The sequence below is a fragment of the Dermacentor silvarum genome, chromosome 6 (genome assembly GCF_013339745.2).
Source record: "Dermacentor silvarum isolate Dsil-2018 chromosome 6, BIME_Dsil_1.4, whole genome shotgun sequence".
Classification (NCBI taxonomy): domain Eukaryota; kingdom Metazoa; phylum Arthropoda; class Arachnida; order Ixodida; family Ixodidae; genus Dermacentor; species Dermacentor silvarum.
Genome location: NC_051159.1, coordinates 175,351,482 through 175,373,714, shown reverse-complemented (window position 1 = coordinate 175,373,714; position 22,233 = coordinate 175,351,482). Strand labels below are relative to the sequence as shown.

The 22,233-nt window shown below is 43.4% G+C and overlaps 2 protein-coding genes across 16 annotated transcripts in view; both read right to left on the bottom strand.

The window, feature by feature from the left end:
- Nucleotides 1-4,478: 4,478 nt before the first annotated feature.
- Nucleotides 4,479-22,233, bottom strand: part of LOC119456428 (sex peptide receptor) — a 441,000-nt gene continuing 423,245 nt past the window's right edge. For all 15 annotated transcript variants that reach the window (XM_049669832.1, XM_049669837.1, XM_049669846.1 and 12 more), the window contains one exon: nucleotides 4,479-8,370. In XM_049669832.1, coding sequence (XP_049525789.1) covers nucleotides 7,205-8,370 — 1,166 coding nt within the window. In that variant the 3' untranslated portion in view covers nucleotides 4,479-7,204. The remainder of the gene's footprint in view (nucleotides 8,371-22,233) is intronic.
- On the bottom strand, nucleotides 10,959-21,700 carry LOC119456427 (sex peptide receptor-like). The gene is made up of 2 exons (XM_049669831.1): nucleotides 21,203-21,700; nucleotides 10,959-19,469 (listed from the first exon to the last, which is right to left on the bottom strand). Exon 2 carries the CDS (start codon nucleotides 19,297-19,299, stop codon nucleotides 18,274-18,276), a length of 1,026 nt encoding a protein of 341 aa, XP_049525788.1. The 5' UTR covers nucleotides 19,300-19,469; nucleotides 21,203-21,700; the 3' UTR covers nucleotides 10,959-18,273.

Below are 22,233 nucleotides of genomic sequence, written 5' to 3'. Positions count from 1 at the left end.
GCCTAGTAAAACCTGGAAGAAAAGCTAGGTAGATCACCAGCTCCGCTGTTTACTCCAGCCTTGCACCACTAGTACAAGCTGCCCACGTTTTTTTTTTTTTTGTACCCGAGTGATAAACGTTAAGATAAAAATTGAAGGACGCTTAAGCTTCGCCTTTAAGAGTAGAACGCGATAGTGTTATCGGCACCCGTTCGCATCGCATCGTTCGCATACGGCAAGTAGACTTCATTCACTGCAACACTAAACGTGGGAAAGCCAGCTTACAAAGACCAAGCTTACACCGATCCCCTTAAAGTCGGCTTCACTTTTAAAACGAAACAACTGGTCGTATATTAAAATGTGAAGGCCCTAGCACCTTGTCGCAGAAAATCCGGTGTCGGCAACCGGCGTGTGATCGCGGATGGCGGAGAATATCATCCAACCACATCTCGCGGCGCTCCACGTGGTGCAAGGTTTTGGCGAATAAAAATTGCATTTCTCACAGTGAAATCCGCCAGAAAAATCGTAAAGTACGACCTTACCATTCGGCGTCGGATTGTAATTTGAATGTACGAGAAAACCTAATTCTGCTACGAGGAAACTTAGACATTTATACCAGACCTGCGCGCGTTGAGGAATAGCAAACAATTATAAAATAATATAAAAAGGTGCTAGGGCCCTTATATAAGACCACTTATATTGCCCCTGGAAAAATGTCTCTCTAGCAATGCATTTCAGTTTAAAAGTGAAGCCGACTTTAAGGGGATCGGTGTAAGCTTTGTCTTTGTAAGCTGGTTTTCCCACGTTCAGTGTTGCACTGAATGAAGCCTACTTGCCGTATGCGAACGATGCGATGCGAACGGGTCCCGATAACGTTGTTGCATTCTACTCTTAAAGGCGAAGCTTAAGCGTCCTCCAAGTTTTTTAATACGAAACATTTCTTGCAGGCGGTTCTGTCCGTCCCTCCTGCGTCCCACACCCCCACAGCGCATGCGCGTCCCCTCCCCCTCTCTCTCCTCTCCAACGCTCCCCCCCCCCTTTCTATCCTCTAGTAATCCGGAGCGGCGCGCAGGACAGGTGGTGCGACAGCTGCATACTCCGCGGGGGGCGCCACGGTAGTTCCGCGGTATGAAAATAACGGAGCGCGCGCGCTTCATTCTCTCTCCTGTGCTGCGCGGCGATGGCGCTCGGGCCGCTGCCGCAAAATCATCTCCCGCTCAAGCTAACCATCTCCCCGCTGCTTCGCATCCACACATGGTTGCCTTTAGCGGGAGATGGAGTAATTGTTTTTGTTTTACCTCAACGCTGATGCCAAAACTATAGATTTTAACAGCTTGTGCTTTTGGGACGGTTGGCACAATTTGTGACAGCGTATGCTTTTTAACGCGACAGTGGGGCCCCGTGTCGCAGAAAATCCTGCATCGGCATCGGCAATGGCGCCCGCGGGCGCCCGATGCATCGCGTCCGATGCCGGACGCCGATGCCGATGCCGCGTGGCCGAGAAAATCATCCCCAACCACGCAGGTCCTCCAAATATATTTAGGTATGCCACACCATTCTATAATTAATGTTGCTCATACATTGTCTTGCATTCTTGGCAAAGCTATTCCTCGGAATTTTGAGAATGTCAATCCACAAACAAATGTCATGAAACAAAACACCCACAGCGCATGCCTTTTATGTTAAGTCTTCTAATGCTGAAATATTAAAAGTACGAAACAAAAACGGTAACCTGAAAATTATGCAATTTTTTTTGGCGCGCCTGTGCAATATCTCCGGGATCGCCCCACGCAAGAGGCCGCGTTTCTACCAGAAAGCTCGCCTTCGTGCATAGCGTTCGCCGCCGGTGTTTCCCGGTAATCATTACGGTTGCTTAAGCTGAAGTTGTCGGGAAGCGTGAAAAGCAGTCAGGGATCTTTGAATGCTATCGCGTTCCACTCTTAAAAGCGAAGGTTAAGCGTCCTCCCAATATTTACCAACGTGACAGAGGACGAAGGAAAATTTCATGGGACAGAGCGCTGTAATGTGCCTCTTTCTTTCGTCCGGTGTCGCGCTGTTAAAATAAAATGTGCTGTGTGGTATAGATTTTGTGTTGACGAAATTGAAGCACTAATATTGATGAAGTGCTCAGTGTTTTGATGTCTAGCTGTGTTTGCGCAGATACCTGACAGAGAACTTCTTAGCAGGCGCTGGGAAACACGTAAGGATGGTCACCCGCTGCAATCGACTTTCGCCTCTCATTTGCCCTGAACGTATGTCTACCCGTTCAAAGCCACGCGTGTAAACACGCGAATAGAGGGGTGCCTTTCCGAATCGAGCTAGTCGAGCTCCTGGGCTGAATTGCGGCCGTCGTTCCTGTGTCCCTTTATTGCACATTGCGAGTACATGGGTACAGCCGTTCCAACGCTCCAGATTGAACGTGCCTTGGGTCGTCCCGGCAACTCTATCCTAACCAGCCAACTTCAGCGCAGCTCGGCACACCTATAGTTCCACCCGGTGCAGCAGCCTTGCCGGATGCCCCATTGACTCCCATCTGACTGCCAGGCGTGCCTGTTCCCCTTCGTGCTTCGCGTAGTCGGGAGCTTCAGCCGCCTCCGGCGTATAAGCTCATTAGCCGTAATGAAGCTTCTAATCTATAGCCCTCACTAACACGTCGCAGTTATCCGGTTCATTGTGCCCTCCCCACCTCATCGTTCATGAAGCCTTGGCCTCGACTGCGAGCATGGCCATTGTGTAAATGTGGCTAGCAGCGTTTGTCCCAGGCACCATTCAGGTTCGTTTATTTCCTGTCGGTAAGCAGTGCTCATGAGCTCTAATTAAATACACAGTCCAAAAATTCGTTTGATCTATGACAGATATCGTCGTAAGTATTATAAACGATGTAGTTAAATCAGTGTCTGCCTGCCGCTACTTGATTGATAAATGCCGTGTAATGATTTGTGTAGAGCAGATTCAATTTCTTTCAAAGAAAACCTCTACCTGACCACCTTCCTTTATGAAAGGAGTATTTATAATGAATTCATAGTGAATTGCTTTCCCATCACCAGCTTTACATTTGGTCTTTCAAATGCCACTATCTTTTGTTAGTCTACTGTACAGTGGACAGCTTTTAATGGGAACTGGTGCTGACTGGTTAGTCTTCATTCAGCTATGTTACTGTGGCTCCTAGCAGAGTTACATAAATGATAAAACACTACCACGAGGGAAATATCCAGACCTTAGCGCACTTTTGCGTTCCTATGTTACTCCGACACAAAAAGACTACACTAGTGCATAGTTCCCATAGAGCTCAGACCCATTATTATAGACGTGCTTAGATCGCTATTCGGTAATACAACATCTGCAGCTAACACGCTGAGTAAAGAACGGCTATATTAAAGTCCGACCTTCGCATTGTTATTCTGCCAACACATTTAGTAGGCCCTGTTTTGTATTTCACCATAATAAAATTCAAGCTAACATTTGTATTCTTTTTTTTCATGGCCACATTTTTGAGCCTATTTAAAAAAAAAACAACTAATATACTTTGCTAGTACTTGAAACGCTAGAGTAAAGAGCGCTTAGCTCGCGCAATTCAGATTGCGTCTGGAGTAAAATGTTTAGCGAAGGGGCAGTGCCACTTGAGGCTCATTGTCGGAAATTAGGCTAGAGTGATCCGGACATCGCTCGTTGTTTAAAATGGGAGCTCGCTCTTCTAGGCAAGTGGCTCCGCACAATGACTACCTAATTGAGATTGCACGGTGGTTCTGAAGAGAACGGTACTCAAGTCGACTCTCTCTGAGTGTTCCACAATTAATTTCATTCTGTGCACTTGCTACGCAGCGAATGCACGTGAAACTAGAAGTTATGCATAGAGAAAACGAGGAGCAGAGATTTGTGAACCTCTAGGAAGAACACCCTCGCTGACTCAACTCACTGTTGCATTGTGAAGTGGTCACGTCGAAAGACTGTCTTGATAGGTTTTCCTGTAGGCAAATGATGGGGATCACCTCCACCTCTTTCTTACAAAGGCACCAGGTATACTCGCAATGCAAATACTGCGTTTTAATGACATTATGATACGCTATGGTGACAAAGTGTTTCTTATGGTCTCCGACATCATCCTCAACATTATCCCACCAGCTTGTGGTAATAATAATATAGATTTCTTTTGCGTGCATGGCTTCGGAGAGTCAGATTTTCTCCCCATTTAATTTCTGGTATACATATATATGTCGCTCTTGCTTACTTTCTTCAAATATTATTCACACACTTTCTACAGGGAGATGACATAAAAAATTAGAATCAAATTATTTATTATATTTAGAGAAAGTAGGGGAGTGCCGTGAAGCATTGCCAATCATATAACTGCGTTGAAAATACAGCATGTCTTACCAAATATCAGATTAAAATAAATAGCTTATCTTCTAGAACAATTCCCGCTTGTAATAGAAGTTTCCCATTTACCAGCAAATAACAAACAAAGCAATGATGGAAGAAAAGTGCTTAAGGAACAAGCATTGATAGGAATCAACAAACAATGCTTTATTCTTGTCATGCTTATATTACAGTACAGCTTCCATTGTATGATACAAGCGCATTGGCCAACATTTCAAGAAGTTCATTTTTTTTTCTGTCACAGACACATTAACAACACAAACGGCGACAACACTGGTCGCGCACAGACAATGACGGAATGTACACATTTAGGGAGGGCTTTGTGGATAACATTGTGGCGCCACTGCAGGCTGTGAAAGTTTCATGGGTTTGAATGGGGCAATTCAAATATGACCGCTTGATCATCTGAAACAAATGTATGTGACCGCTGAAAGGCACCACTCGTCATGCTTTGTGCGGATTGAAGACTTGATTCACTGCAAATGCTCCAAGTGGTGTCCATGGTGTACCTACGAGTTAAACGTTTTAGTTCCCGCTGTTAGCGACGCTAGCTTACCTGCGATGGGACGGGAACTCATATAATAGCCCCGCTTCGGGTGTCTATGCTTCTTTCGTCAAGCAGTAAATGCAAGCAAAAGTACGTGGCAGCTGTATAGATAATTAAAATGCATTAAGAAAAGCCGACGAGTTACTCCTAATTACGATGTGCTGAGCGCAGACTTTCAAAGCTGCCGATCTGCCTTTATCAGCCACGTTTTAGGCGCTAAAATGCTAAGAAACAATTTACAATATTTTGCATAAAGTACGAGCAATTATCATGCACATTCGAATTTGTGAAATTTATGGTAGTGGCTCCGCGATAATGATGTAAAAGCAGCGCCTAACACACGTTAAGCTTGCGGCCCAGGAGGGACATCAGTTTTTATTTATTTATTTTTTTTTGCTCTAATGACGTAGCGAGCGTGAGGCCATCCGTCACCGTCTATTGATCTGTCAGTTCAGACACAGGTGAGTTTTTGACAACATGCTATGAAGAAGGTAGTGTTTCCTTTGAGAATTAATTCTTGGTGTTAAGGGATTCACAATATGCAGTGATTTCTTTACTTTCGAGCATTGTAACTTGTTAAGCTTACTTTAAAACATGAATTCAAGAAACGTGAAGTGTTGCTTTGTCACCAGCTTCTTGCAGTGCACAAACCACATGTCTCCAGAAAAACAACCGCTGTCATGGCACAAAAGTGAACACGCTGATGTTTGGCAAGAAATGAGAAAAATAACATGTCTTGTAACTGTGTCCTTGGAAAACATGCCAAAGTCGTATGGGTGTGATTACGGTGAAGCGGCTTTTCCAACAAGACTTTAACAAGAAGTGAATGATATGACATCCTCTTTCGCTACAATAGCTGAACTTGTGAACACGGTGAACACTTTTTAACATCTTAATAGGACAGAATGTTACGCGTTTTGTCTAAAACATCTAGGGCCAGCGAAGAGGGAATCATCCTCAGCTTAATTCTGTACAGTTGAGCGAACGCGCAGGTTATCTTGCCGTGGCAGAGGAAATATACGGTGGTATAGATAACTTTATACTCTTAAACTGCTAGTAGCTTCTCATGTTCCGAAAGGAATAACTGAGCGCTCAGTACTCTGGAAGGAAAAAAAAAAGAACCGCGTGTTGAGCACGTCTCAAAGCTCCACTCCTGGCTGAGAGTCATAATATTCTTTGTGGTCGGCTGCCCTTGAAAAGTAAAGTCCGCCTTTATGCCCTCAAGTTGTAATAACCAGCACACCACAAACGCTGCTGCGCAGTTGAGTGGAAGTACTCTTCGATTTTTATTTTCGAAATATGGTGTAAGGCTTAAGAAGAGAGGCTGCAAATTCTAACCCGTGAACAGTGTTCCCGGCTAACAAGCCATTATAAAGTGGCAAACAGAAATTCAAAATGTATATATTTTTTCCAGAATTGTGGCTTTCTTTTCTCCGCAGCGGAGATGACAAATCTATTTTAGTATGCTTGAGACAATGTATTGGGCAAGTGCACGATGAAATGAGTACGAGATTTCACTCTACAAGCACATTTTGGTTAAAGATGAAGTGCGATGTAATCGGTTATTCTACGTATATTACGTAATGACTTCCCATAGAATGTGCGGATTAATTTTTAGAAGTGTGAACACCATGCTTTCTTATCTCAGTATTCGTGTATAACAGCTCTCTCTCTCTCTCTCTCTCTAGCGCTTGCGACTACAAAATTTATTTTCGTACACACAAGATGACGTCATCAGTCGCGTAAGTTTATAAGCCCTGTCTTGTATTGAACATGGTGCTTATAGAGTCCTGCTAAAAAGAAAATTGATGGACCTTACGCTCCCCATTTATTGAACGCATGTAGATATTAGGTATCTTATACGGAAACGTTTATCATTTCAATGCTTGTAGGTGATTACTGGCTATGAGGCCATGGGGCTCATAATAGGGAATGTAAGGAAATGGAAGAAAACGACACAGCGTAGGAGTTTAGACACAAGTAGTACTGCCTTCCTATCTGTTGAAACAGCAGCTGGAACTTAAACTTTACTTGCACCAAGCCTTTAAACTCACACCGTTCTGCCGCCAGCTTAAGAAAAATAGCACTAAACGCACATCTTTCAACTGAACTGCGCAATGCATCGTTAGCACCCATCTGTTACCGCTATCGTCGAAGGAGCAGCATAGGTGACCACGCTTCTTTTCACCGAAGCGAAATGAACGAATGTGCGGCATTCAGTCCACATCAACCAACCCACACTGACACGCGAAAACATATCCCGTTCGCGGCATTCTCCGGTTACATCGTCCGACGTTCATCTCACAGTATGGTCTCATTCGTCACCGTGCGGGGTCCGTTGACCAGCGAGTAACGCGATGAACCCTGGGTCTTGTTGACGAACGTGCCCATAATGAAGAGATCCTTGAACGTCTTCCGAAATTGCTTGCTCATACCACAGTAGATGGCGAAGTTCACCGGGTAGCTCAGCATGAGGAAGAAGTTGGTGAAGAGCAGCGTAATGTTGAGAACGTAGTACGAGACAAGTTGCACTCTGAACGCGTTTATCAGCACGTGCAGCACGATGGTCACGGCGAGTGGTATCTCGACAGCCAGGAACACGGTCACCACGACGATTAGCATCATGGTGGTGCAGTTGCTGTCACGAAGCTTCCTGCACTCGCTCTTGCGGTTCTCCTTGAGCAGCTTGGCGCGCTTCTCCTGAGCGCGCTTGAGGGCGCGGAACAGTAGGATGTTGAGCACCACGAGCACGGTGCAGGGCCCTATATTGACGAAGATGACCTTGAAGGCGTAGTAGGCGATGAAATAAGCCTTTGCAGTGAAGATCTGCGTGACCCAATCAGCGACCAGCATCTGGCAGCCCCAGTGCACTTCGCCGCGCCAATAGAAGCGCACGTCTACGAACACAGTGTCGAGGAAGCGCGGGAGCTGGTGTGCGAATGCGACAAAGCCAACCCAGCACACTGTTCGCAGGACGCGTGGCACGGTGCACCAGGTGACCGCTGTGGTCGGGTGGCAGACGTAGAAGTAACGCTGTCCAGCCAGCACTAGCGTCAGCCAGACAGAGGCCGTGTGAAAGGCGTTTGGGATCACCTCGTTCATGCTGTTGTAGGCGTAGCACGTAGACGAAGGACCGAGCACGGTGGCGTAGTTCCCCAAGGTGTAAATGTAGAAGAACCACGGAGATGGAATCAGGAGTGTCATCATGTCGCAGACGGCCATTCCCAACAGGACGATATTTGTGGGCGTCCGCATGTGACGCTGCGCCAGCACGACCACAACAAATGTGTTGGCAATTATAGTCACCACCAAGAGCGCTGGCATGGCGTATCCGAGCAGCGGCAAGGCGAACTCGATCGGTGGACCTCGATTAGTAAGGTTCACTAACATGGGGATCTGTTCAGCCGGCGGAATTAGATGGGTGTGGTTGAAACCATCCGTCAGGTTGGTGAAGTTGTCCATGAGTTCTGCGCAAGGGAAAAGAAAAAAAAAAGAAAATGCCAATGTTGAACACATAATGATGTGAATATGTCCCTCAAGAATTAAAGCGCACACAAATATAAACAGTTTGAGAAAATCTCTGAGGTGCAGATAAAGGCAGACACACTACCTGTTATTAAGCAGGAAAATATGTGATAGTAAAAAATTTACAACGCTATGGACGAACTATTGCTTGCTGGGCAAGATTATATGGAAATACTTCCGTGCTTCGAGGTTCATATTCCATTTCAGACTACAAATTTCTACACTAAACAAATGCAAGACACTACAGACATGCCTCCTTCGTCAGCATAAAATCTACTACTTCTGTGAGCTTTAAATAGCTAATATTTATCCTGGCATGCTGTGCTTCAGAACTTAAGTACGGACTATTTAAAGCGTGTAAGCTCTTATGTAGATAACCTCCATGTGTTTGTCCAGTTCGTATCTAACACGTATGATGTTACAACTCAGGTGCTATAATGCAATCGTTCATTAACACGTGGTAATTAAGATGTCTGTGGGCTTAGACATACATAAGAGCCAACTATATACATGGTTAAACAGCAGCGCGCACGAAAGACGCAGGGCACAGGAAATTAACCCTTTAGGCCCAGTGATTCCAAATGGAATCATCAATTTGTATTTGTAGCTCAGTGGGCAACCCCGGGTTAAAAAAAAGGTTGTTCTTACGCTACAGCTCATATTTAGTCCCTTGCTCTACATATGCTGGCAAGCTGGTAGACTTAAGGAAGTGCTGCCCATTCAAGACGAAAAAAATAAATAAAAGAATCGCTTGCACTGTTCCCACCATTCGCTGAGATCCCCTCGTCTTTTCACCGTGCAGAGGTACGACAATTATTTTATTTTTGTGTCGAACATTTGGACTTTGACTATTATGTGTTATGCTATCCCTTCACAGTAAACTTATTCGGCAAACAGTATTTGCGGCTACTGGAGAACTTTGCGAATCTTGATGATTCCAAATGGAATCATTGGGACGTAGCGGCCCCGACTACTCACGCGATACATTTTCGATTGACGTTACCTCACTGACTAAATCGCGCGTTTGTTCGCGCTCAAACGGCGTTTTCATGCCGTACTTGGCCATGTTTTGGGCGCGTGTTACCTGATGGACCATTACCGCGTCATTAGCCCGTATTGTTGGTGGAGCCTTGCTCTGCTTTTTGTGATTTTATGCTGTTGATATGAGCTTATGCCGTGTAGATAAACTTTTTTTGGGAAATCTCTCCTTAATACGGAAACGTTTTCTTTCGGAACAGATGGCGACAATCAGCTGATGCGAGTTTTACGGGAAAAAGAAAGAAGTCACGAAGCTTGTGCTGATCCCTCGAGGTGACATTGATTCGTCCGATGAAAAAGAACTCATCGCGCAAACTAGAAAGAAATAAAGAAGAATGTGTTCTTACTTCCTCATTCGGTGCGAGAAGTGTGGCACACACCTCTGCCTCAACAAAGAAAAGAATTTCTTCAAAGAGTTTCATTAAAATAGACTTTTCACGTATTGCTTGAAACGACGCATTGACAGAGCATATTAGCCATGTTCGACAGACAGTATGTGTATACGCTACAAATAGCCGGCGCTCAGTGTCTGCCCAGACGATAATGTCGTATTTCTGTCGACGAGACGTGCGTATAATGAAAGTGTGCAACTTCGCGGCACTAATATCAAAATGTGCAATGAAATCATCTTCTCTTAAAATTTTAGTTATGCGTTCAGAAACACAAAATCGTCGCGCTGTCGGTGAATGTGGCCGTCTGCAGTGCAGAAACAAACGTACACTGCTATGGCATTGCCGTGAGGCTGCCACTGACGTCTGTGCCATGTACTTAAGTAGCACCACCACGGCTTATATGCTTAGATGTTAGTTGCAGGGAAGCAGGCAGCCCATGTTCCAGCCTCGGTCTGTGATCCCTCGTGTCTTTGTCTATCGCCTCTTGCGCCAATAAACACGCCGCCTCTCTCACTCCGTCACACATTTTGATAACATATATACATACATACAAACATATATACAAATATACTTACATTCCTACATACATACATACATACATACATACATACATATGCCCATGCGCCATAAAACAACACATATCATCATTACATACATACATACATACATACATACATACATATGCCCATGCGCCATAAAACAACACATATCATCATTACATACATACATACATACATACATACATACATACGTACATACATACATACATACATACATACATATGCCCATGCGCCATAAAACAACACATATCATCATTACATACATACATACATACATACATACATACATACATACATACATACATACATACATACATACATACATACATACATACATACATACATACATACATACATACATACATACATACATACATACATACATACATACATACATACATACATACATACATTCTGTGAGCAGCCATCACTGAAGGTGGGGTCTCCCATGCTTTATTAGTTTGGCAATAACTAAGGCAAAAAAGTGTTGCAAATAACCCATTGCCTTGTAAATTTATTCTTAGATGAACAAATCTCCGAGCGAGGCACAGTGCTTGTGCAGAGCGAAGAGAGCATTGCGTACTTCTTGTGCAGAAGCTGATTGGCTATGATTCGCATTTTGCTTAATGAGACATGTTTTTGTAACTCAATAGCAAGCATTACACCCATTTACTCTAGCTTCCCCAGTGAGGGTGGGTAAATTGCGCAGTAATGTTATTTTCCTCTACGAAGTCAGCTCGGAACATGCTTTTGAGTTGATTAAATGTTTTACTAGCTCCTAGATATTACCCAATAAATGGTTGCTTCTACAGACTGGGATATGCAGCAAAATATATACAATCTTCACGCGAGAAAAGATGCATACAGATACAATCAGTACAGCATACGAAGGTATATGGAGTACAGAAAATATTTTTATTGGCACAGCCTGGGCAGATTTGTGGTACAGGAAAATACAATAAATAATTACATTGACAAAGAAGCAGCAGTCGCTCTCGCGCTGAAGAGTACATAGTTACCTTCCATTGTCTGCACCTGCTATCTCAAAATCTTTCGGCAAACTAGTGCACACCATAAAATTTAAGTGCCGTTCCTTTTTTCCTGAGTAGTCGCTTCTTTCCAGAGCATGAGGAATAGTTTTGTGTGCACTAGGCTCTCAAGTATCTTTTAAACACGCAACAAATTTACGCACATGCGTAATTTGGGCTTCTAAGCGAGCAATCAAGCAACGTTGGGACGTGAAAGGAAGCTGCCGAATTATGCTTACTGATGCGATGTCCATGTGTATTGCAACATAAAGTGAGTCCTGAGAAAGCTTTTGCTTGTCAATGAGCTTATAAAGGGGGAAGCACGACATCTGCTGAGATACACTAGCCCTGCTTGAAAGGGGGCTGGAGTCCACAGCAGTGATATTAAAAACCCTCGATAGCGAGATAGAAAAGGTCGACGAATTCGCACTCTCTAGGCAAACAATTTTGCCCCCTCGAAGAAGGGAGCATGATGCAAAGGTTCTGTCTTGACGACTCTAGCTTACTTTCAAGCCTTTAAGAATGTGCATTTAATATGTAGAGCGTAATTTTCTCTAACAGAGCAACGCACTCGTATGAGAAATATTTTGTTCCTTTGCTCTCACAAAAAAAAAAGAGAAAACGCTAAAACCGTCTTGAAAATGTTCCGGTTAGACATTGTTTCACTAAACTAAGCTGGTTATTGTTATACCGAGTATAGAAAACAAGAACAACGTAACAGCAACATTATACGTAAAAGAAAGTGTGGTAACGCGTTACACCCGTATTGTATTCGTAAAGGTGGCTTTTTTCCCATGGCGGGTTGCTAAGCTAAAGACGACGTGGTCAGTTTTACAATCAACATGTACGTGCACAGATTGTACGAGAGGAAAAATACGGACGTAGCTCTCTTGACTGGACCACGTGGAACGGATAAGCAACGGCACGAGCACTCAAGGTATAATATTCATTCACGCGACGACTTCTGGGGCCATTAGTTGAGTAAGTGTGTCATGGAGACCAGTGCACTTGCGAATTGGGAAAAATATTTATTACATGCTACGTTGTTCTATGTATTTAATACAAGCTCGTTTGTTTTGAATATGCAGCTATAAAAGAAAACATATGTTTAAGGACAAACACACTGCTGCAGCAAAGTTACTGTGCGTCTCGTCTGTCCGTTACAGCTGCGATGTGCATTGATCCTTTCTACCTTACACCAGGCTCATGAACCATGACACATATGTGCACCCAGCATATGCTCCTTAATTCACAGGCACAAAATACGCTCTCAAACGCAAATGCACTTCTCAGCAATGTGGTCATATGGGGCTTCGTGTGCAAGCAAGCACCGGTTACGTAAAATGCGTTTTACTTAGCCTTGCAGTGTTGTGAGGCAAAATCAACAGTTAAAGAGATCCTCGAACATCAAATTGGTAATTATTATCGAAATAGAACAGTGAAGGGGGAACGAATATTAATTAAAAATTCTACAGCACACCAAAATCACTAAAATGGAAAATGAGACATCCACCCAATTGTAGTAATTGCTACAAAGGAAACCCATACGGGTTGCTCGAAAGAAAAGCCTCACAGTTGAAGAAAAATTCGTCCTGGTCCGGGACATGCTTGAATCGGCAATTTAATCCAAATACTGCTGAGAAAGGACCATGCTCGATTCCAAATGAACAAAAATGGCATCTAGCTTTGTTTCGAACTTAACTGTTCGTTTCATTCCCGCGACACAAATTGACACTTTCGCGAACACCAAATCTGTACCACTTGATACTGTTGGTCGTTGCATGTAAGCGACCTGGTAAATATCCAGTAGCGATTTCATGTATCGACCAAATCTCAAGCTATTGGAACAGATTTCACTGGTTTGCTTTAAATTCAAATAGTACGACTGAAAAAAGTAAAACAACGACAAAATGAAAGTGTAGAGCGCGAACAGGAGATAATGTGGATCTAGTCAGGTCAGCATATACAACAGTGCAGACGAAGTAGTACAGGCATGTGCAGAACACAGACATTTATGCACACTCCCACTAACACCTGAAGGAGTTCTGAGGAAACCTGCGTGGCTGAAGAGTGCATCGTGAAATATTAGCCGGCCCTTTTTTCGGCGGTGCTAAAATATTTCATGACATTGGCAATACAACAACTCTATAAACATAATGCCACTCGTAATGCTAAATTATAGTATTTGAATGTTCCTCGGGCGACGCACATACGTTTTCTTTAAGTGTAGATATTAAAGCGTGCACGATGACACAAAAGGATATACATCTAGCCAAACGTGCAGAAATAACTCGCGTTGGTGAGCTAGTCAGTACATGACTTGGGAAAACCAGAAAACTGTCAGCGCACATTTCGGTGCCTTCTTGTTTAGTTTCGCTTTTCGCGCTGTTTGTATTCCAAAACGGGTAGCATATAGATGATACTGCATGATGTGCTGAAGACAACGTGAGAGGACATGGCCAGTGCAGAAGTGATATGTATTAGTCGAGTAAGCTTGTGCGGGTGTTCTGCTATATAGGAGCATAAGTGACAGTTCGTAAGATTAATTCACGTTCATAGCTGCATGCATTAGAAGCAAAGCTTGCGAGGGGCGTGTTTTTTGTACGATACCTGTGAAATACGCGTACAGTCCCTATGCAGACATGATAAATAAGAGCTGACATTTCATTTGAACGGGGATTATGTCCCAATCAGCTTTTCTTGCTTTTACAGAAGCACTAACGGCGTAAGCTCGATTTTTATTCGGATGCGTGTTGAGACGCGTGAGTAAAATAGTCTGCGCACCAGATCTTAGTGAATAGGACTTTATGTACGTTTAAGTGTTGTAAAAACCATTACCTGGCAATATTTTTTAGAGTACATAGCAATGAGGAATTATTTCATTCTTCCTTCCCCACATTTGATTTCTCACATACAAATTCACAAGTGGTAGGAATGACATCGTATATTGAAATTGTAAAAAATGTCATAAAAAACAGTATTTCACTAGGAACTGAAGTAGCTCTTCAATTGTTTTTACGCTAAGAACTCACGTACTGTGCCAGCCAAAGTGACTTACCTGAAAAGCTTATTAGCATTCCAGAATACACTGATAGTCATTATGTTCACCGTTTAGCTGTGGATTCTGTTCACTTTTAAAATACATTACAAGGCTCTTAAGAAGGCAAATCGGGTTAGTAACGAAAATGATTTGGTACATTGTTCAAATCGCAGCTGTCCAAATGGGCCCATGCGTACTTTTTGTACGATACTTTTTCCTCTACATGTATATTGACACTTTAGCAGAATACCAATAATACAAATCTCAGACCTGTATTGACATTTCATTGTCGAATTGGAATAGTTTGGCTAAAGCGTGTTATTTTTAATCGTAACCAAATACACAACAAACAGACAGTGTGATGACTAGACTGTTTCCAGAAGGAGGAACTTCACAGAAGGTTTACACATGACGCTCTTAGCTACACAGGCACGATATCAAGGACAGTAACTACTTGTCATCAGTGATATCCGCTCGCGGACACAAAACACACTGTATATTTTGCAGGTACATTGTTGCCGCTTGAGTGCTTTTGACACCATAAGGTACAGAAAACTTGATGTTGGTTATGAGGATGAGGAGAAAGTTATTGTAAAGGCCCATCATGTTACATTACTAGCCATACATTTAATCAAAACTTCTGAAAAAGCCGCGTCACGCATATGTAATAACGCGCATATAATAACGTCACGCATATGCGTGACGTTATTTCCATATTTGAGATCATCTTTGGCACCGACACAGTGAACATTAGACCAATCAGTCCCTGCAAAATTCAGTCAGCCGCTACTGTTTCGCGCCATTGTTCCACCCGCTATAGATACCATGGCTTTTGAGCGTTAATGGATCTGTTTTATGTCTTCGAGTTATCGCTTAGGCTTGATCTGCGTGCAACAAAAACTCTTCATGAAATATTCCTAGAATACTGAGCCATTTGGCCGCTATAACACGTCCTTTCAGGTAGAACATTATATTTGTGTACTTTAAGTGACATCCTTAAGCTCGATAAAACGTTTCATCACTGGTGCCAAAAAAGAGTGCAAAAGAGGCTACAGAAACACGCGGAGAGCCATAACCGTGGAGCAGAATTTTGACATTTCACTTGATTGCTCATTGATCACAGGTTGTTAATTGTTGTGACAAAAAGGAATCACAGAACTACATGCTACCATCAGCGGATGTATAATATGCTTGTGTGCGATACTGGCGTTATGGTTATACAATATATGAAAAGTGTATATTATGTATTTTGTGTGGGCACAAAAGTGGCGTTTGCACAATAATAATAAGTTCTGGTTGAACAGGCGTTAACATATAAAGACATTGATCCCTCCAAAAGCCGACACTCTTCGTATAGGCGAAATACAGCTACAGAAGGTTTGAATAGTGTCGCCAGAAAGAAGTGTGAAGGCTAGAAGGGTCTGATTAATACTGCGCAGAGATAAGCACGGTAGCGCAATATTTGTGTCAACTAAGCCTCCATTTTAAAGCTAGTTTGGCTTATTTACATCGTGCATGGGATTGAGAAGGAGTTAGTTCTGGGAGCTCAAAAAACACGTTGTAAGCTCGGTTTCTGTTTCTTCACTTAAGAAGCGTTTGTAACGAAATATAAATCTTGTACACATACCTATACCAACAAGGTCAGTTTACAACACTTCTGCGAACTAAGCATCTAACTAGCCGAAACTCCTAGTTTCTCAATTATCTTTGTCATAACTCTATCTTATTCATATGTAACGCAGCGGTGATGTGTTTAAAATATTTTAACTTGTAAAGCTTTAAAATGAGTTTTTAGATATGCCAGTTCTACAGGTATTCCAAATCGGTCTGATGTACTGAAACCTTCCCATTCCATATCTGCTTCTTCTTACGATAAGCCACTGCCACCACGAAAAAATACAATGGGAGCATGAGCTGTACAATTTTTCAAGCAGTCATTTTCTTTTACAAAATTATGGCGCGTAAGTCCTGCTAAAAATTCGATCTTGTGCGTTGTCTGAACCACCAATAAAATCCTACAGCCAAAACTGTCGATAATAAAAAGTGGTTGCTCAGAAGGAAAACTGCAGAGAAGCCAGCCCATGCTTCACTTTTCTGTTCACTAGAATAACACGTAGAAACGAAGGGCAGGAACCAGCTTACTTGCAGCCCATAAACACTCTTGCAAGCCTTTCAATCACGAAAGCTATTATTCAACGCAGCAGGTATTTTAAAAATATCACCTTTGTCTTTTTATTGTTGTTGTTGTTTTACCTTAGCTTTTATTAGACTATACTTGTAAAGTAGGATCGCGTAGCTTATATGGCTTCGTACATACTAAGGGATCAGAAACAGCTGGTTGAAAAAACAAAATGTGAGCAGACCTCCAACCTGTCCCAGCATTTCTGGCAGTATATTCAGTGATCATTGAGATATTGAGTATTGGTAAATGTAATAGGGAGATTGCCAAGGAACCACCATTTCAATAAATAAGGAAATAACTTTTAACTAAGAGGAGCAAGAAGTGCTACACGGTATCTATACAGTGGAAGGTTCCAGAAAACGTGCCAGCTTAGAGACGGAACTCAAGATATATTCGTAATGTGCTATGAAAAATATTTGATTGGATTGTTGGAGCTTAACGTCCATAAGCAGCACACAAGCTATGAAAAACACTGTGTTGGAGGGCTCTGCATCAATTTGACTACGTGATTTTTCCAACATGCAGCCGAAGCCCAGTACGCGATTCTTTTTGCAATCCACGCCTGTGGGAATGCGGTTGCCGCAGTCCGCCACATTATTCGCAGCTGCAGAACGCTATGGACTCTAAGCCATCGTGGTGGGTCATATAAAAAATATTGAGAAATATGAAAAACGCGTATAAGAAGCTATCTAAAAGACAAAAAATTTGGGCGCGTCAAGGTGGTGTTCCATGTCACAGCATGTAAAAATCAGATGGGATAAGTGAACAACACCAAATTCTTAGTTTAGTGTAAATTCTTCGCTGCTTCTTACAAAGATGGCGGCATCAAGCAAACATCGGTCGCTTACAGTAATATTGCCATATTTACTGTGAGCAGCAACGAGGTAGTATAAAATAGGATCTCTGTTTAAATAAGCATTAGGCATTAAATTCCCAGGATGCCGCTGTAGGACGCAACAACAATGTGTGCATGTGCAACAACCCTGTGAACAGAAATATGACGTATTTTTTCGTGGAATTTTTGAGATGGAACATAAAAACAGTGCGACAGCTTGGTGTTTTCAAATACTGACACTGGTCAGTGATTCCACACCGAAGCTTCCGTCATGCGCACATAAAACACATCCACATGATGTATATCATGAATGTTTACAGCAGTAACTAAACGTTCTGTCGTGCTAGCTGGCCCCTATACTGCACGCGTATTCTATGAAATATCTATAATGAAGGTCAGAAAACTTTGTCTTATAGCACGTGATTTGAAAAGACTACGCATATTCTATTTCGGAATTGTACAAAGGCTGACGGGGCACATGGCCCACTTTGTGGCCGACATTGTGTGGTGTGCTCCACATACACAGTATCACGTTCACATACGCAGTACTTCAGTATCATCTAGAGTACGTGAGCCTTCCCCCTACCGCCTTCCTCAGGTGTGCCGTTAGGCAGGTGACCACCAAAAGTGAGCATTGAGACAAGGACGTACATCAATAATAGCGATATTACTATGCATGTATACACATGCTACCCTGATGTTTCTGCCTCTGTAAACTTCCTTTGGTGCACCATCGTAATACACTCGTGTCTTGAAAATCTGTAAAATAACTATAGCAAAGTCTCATTGGCCGACGGCCGTGGACCGTTCATAATCGAGTACCGGGAAGAGCCTTCGCGTCGATTCACGACAGAACCCACGAGAAAGAGGTCCTTGAATGTCTCTCTGAACTGCCTGCTCATTCCGCAGTAGATAGCAAAGTTTACGGGGTAGCTTAGCATGATAAAAAAGTTACTGAACAAGATAACTATGTTTAATGAGTCATATGACACGGTACGAACGCGAATGGTGTTTATAAGAACGTGGAGAAGAACTGTGACAGCCAGCGGTATCTCGACCAAAAGGAACACCGTGACAACAATAATTAACATCATCGTGGTGCAGTTGCTGTCCCTGAGTCTCTTGCATTCGTTCTTGCGCCGATGCTCTTGGAATAGTCTCAATCGCTTGTCCTGGGCACGCTTGAGGGCCTTGAACAGAAGCACATTGAGTACCACCAGCGCAGTGCACGGACCAGTGTTCACGAAGACCACTTTGAAGGCGTAGTAGGCGATATAGTAGGCGTGCTCGGCGAACACGGTCTGGACCCACGATGCGGTGCGCATGCTGCAGCCCCACAGGATCCGACCGTGCCACCGGAACTGGACGTCCTCGAAGGTTCGGTCGAAGAAGCGTGGCAGCTGATGGGCAAAAGCCAAGGCCAGGATCCAGCACATGACGCGAGTCACGTTCGGCACCGTGCACCAGTCCCGTGCTCGAGCCGGTCGACAGACGTAGATGTAACGCTGACCGGCTAGAAGCAGCGTTAGCCAGATGGAGGAGGTGTGGAAGAAGTTGGGAATCACTTCGTGCATGCTGTTGTACGCGTAGCAGGCGGAAGCCGGCGTGAGCAGGGTCTCATAGTTTCTCAGCGAGTAGATGTAGAAGTACCACGGGGACGGGACCAGCAACGTCATCATGTCACAAATGGCCATTCCGAGAAGCACGATGTTGGTGGGTGTGCGCATGTGCCGCTGCGAGAGCACTACCACGACAAGTGTGTTGGCGATGATGGTGACGACAAGGAGCAGCGGCATCGCATAGCCGAGAAGTGGGAGCGTGAATTGTATGGGAGCTTCTCTGCTTGTGATATTCAGAAGACCCGTCAAGTTCTCGGCGACTGGGACTACAGCGGCGGCGACTTCAGGACCAGAGCCGCGCGCCGACCTGTTGCCGTCCTCTTGCAAGAAGCCGTTGACGTTCGGTCCTGTAATGAAAAAATGGAGCTGTAACTCTTTCATGCTTTATGAACACTCAGTCACTCGAAAAGCTGCCACAGCACAAACGAGCATTAATTATTTGCATAGCAGTGAAAAGAAAAGAATCGTACGACACATCTAGAAATGGTGTACATGTATGCAAGAAGGCAATCTGCAAAGATCCGGACGTTTCTTACTTTTTTATGCTCATCCGTTTTTCAATCAATTCAGTGCCAAGTTTATGACCACGCTGTCAAGTAGCCAGAACTTGTGAAACAAGCTACAGCGAACATGAGGCACTAAAAAATAGAATCTGTGTACGCTTTACATCGACGCTGGCTTCCCGAAGTGCTGGAAACGTCCATGCTATTGAGCCATTCGCGGCAATATCCGAAGGGCTTCGCTCACATTCCTCGGCAGCCCCGGAACCCTCGAGTAACGAGGTCGGCTTAAACAATTCTTGACTCACTGGATCACTCTCAATTCTAAACTATATTCTGTGTGAATTTACAGTACAATACTAAACACAAGAAAACAAGGCGATGCATTTTTAAGCGTTTGATTAGGACACTATAAAAGCAAAAGATACGGAAAGCAAACCTATTGACTGTGAAAGCTTTTGCTGGCTCTGCTAACAAAAAAAAAAAACCATTCACCATTCCACGGAGTTAATGAAAACGCCTGTTTTATTCCTGTTTTCATATTTTAAGGCCGGTTACATATTCCTTTGCGTTGAGCGAAATCGACTGCATCTCTTACTGTAGTAAGCCACACCTTGGCGAATGATGCAATGCATTATACTAAATGTAGAGTTGTATATAGAACAGACTATGGTTAGAATAACTTCTGCATCTGAATTTCAATTTTTGTTTTGTTTACTGACATATTTTCGACAAAAACCTTTAAAATATTTCTTACAATAATAGGGTTCCGTCGGGGCGTACGCTGCTTAGTGTGCTACCTTGTTCTTCCTCACAAGATGGTAGCCAGAAAGAGTAGAAGCCGTACTTATTTGTACTGAGTAAAGCAATTTTATAATAATTTTTGTTCCTGCGCGAAAGTATGTGTACTTTCACAGAGCTCAAGAGGGGATTTAGTGAAATTTCCTATATGAAGTCATAGCATAGCTGATTAAAGCATGCTGTTTTGCTTTTATGTAAAACAAAAAAGAAAATGAGCTGTGTTTCTTTTTGTCCTACTTATGTTAAATGTATAATACATCTTTATGTGCAGGTTGATTACCTGCACGTGATGAGCCTAATAATGAACAGATGTAGTTTTGAAGAAATATTGCCATCTAGTCTCATATCTACAGCCCCGTTTGGATCAAGAAAATGACCTTCACTATTATCGGCACAAATATACAAAGCACCAGTGGCGCCTGTATTGTGATTCCGTATGAAATATTTCTATTTTTTTTTCGTGACAGGATTGAAGTGCTCAATTTTTCGTGCATTTGACGCCTTCCCACATATTTGCAACAAGGATGCCACAGAAATAAAAAAAGCTAAACTTTGTTGGTTCATTGAACAATGCCAGATATATTCGGACCATGCGTAAGGAGATTTCACGAGTTTAAGCGCACACAATGACAGTGCATTTGCTCGGTAATTCTAGCAGCAGAAGCTTTTCTTTCTCAATTTCTTTCGTGCGTGTCTAGGTCAACTGTAGTCTACGATCTGTATGCGTCCATGGTTCAACAATATGAAGCAAGAGTTAATGAGAATAAAATTAAGCTTACCTGATGATTATCTTCGAGGCTCTGTCTTGCAAAGTCTTGGATAGAAACAGGTAGTTTTTGACAACGCCGTCCGCTCATTGCTCATCCTATCGAAGACGCCGCGAGGCGTGAACCACTGCTGCCGCCTACCCGAAGCAAATGCAGTGCCAAGCTTTCAAGGTGCCCTGAAAGTGCTGGCACCTAGTATATGAAACATTGAGAAGCATTTCTCTGAAATCGCTGAGTCCCACAGCGGGACAGAAACCGCGCGGTTAACTGCGGATAGCTGCAAACGCGTGATGCCGAAGTAAATAAATACACGCAATTCAAGCTAACGTCTGGCGGAAAAATTCAGCACCCCTTTCTACCAAGTTAAAATATAGTGTTCTCCTTGTGCGCATAATATAAAAAAGAACAGTCACCGATCTCCATTCATTGTGAGATCAGTTCTCCTTCCATTGTTTGCTGTTTGTACAGCCCTATTGCCTTGATTCAAGCTGTATACTCGCCTCAGAAAGCAACAGGCCCCAAGTGTGCACACCGAACTAACCAAGTGCTTAATGACATTTATGCCCATAGTCGGTATGTTTCAACAAAAAAAAAAAAAAGAGGGGGGGGGGGGGGCAACCGATGTAAGGCCATGCTTATCAGAGACGTTGGGAAGAAAATATAAACTGAGGTGGTGTTTAACGTCCCGATACTGCACTGTGGGTTGTGATGGACGTCGTAGTGTAGGTCTACGAAATAAGTCTCACCACCTGTGGTTCGCTAACGTGTACCCAATGTGCGCTACACGAGCACTATTCCATTCGCGGCCGGGATCGCACACGCGACCTCGTGCTCAGCAGTGGTATGCCATAGCCACTGAGCCACTGCGGCTGGTAGGTGTTTGCAAAAGACGCTGAATCATACATTGTCTAGGCTTCATAGCCACCAAATTTTTTTCAACAGCATTCATCGGCAGGAAGCTTTTAAATCGCTGGCCCGCTTTATCTTGTACTTTGAGAAATGCACTGAGATGCAATGGATACAATCGTACACATGTTTACGCA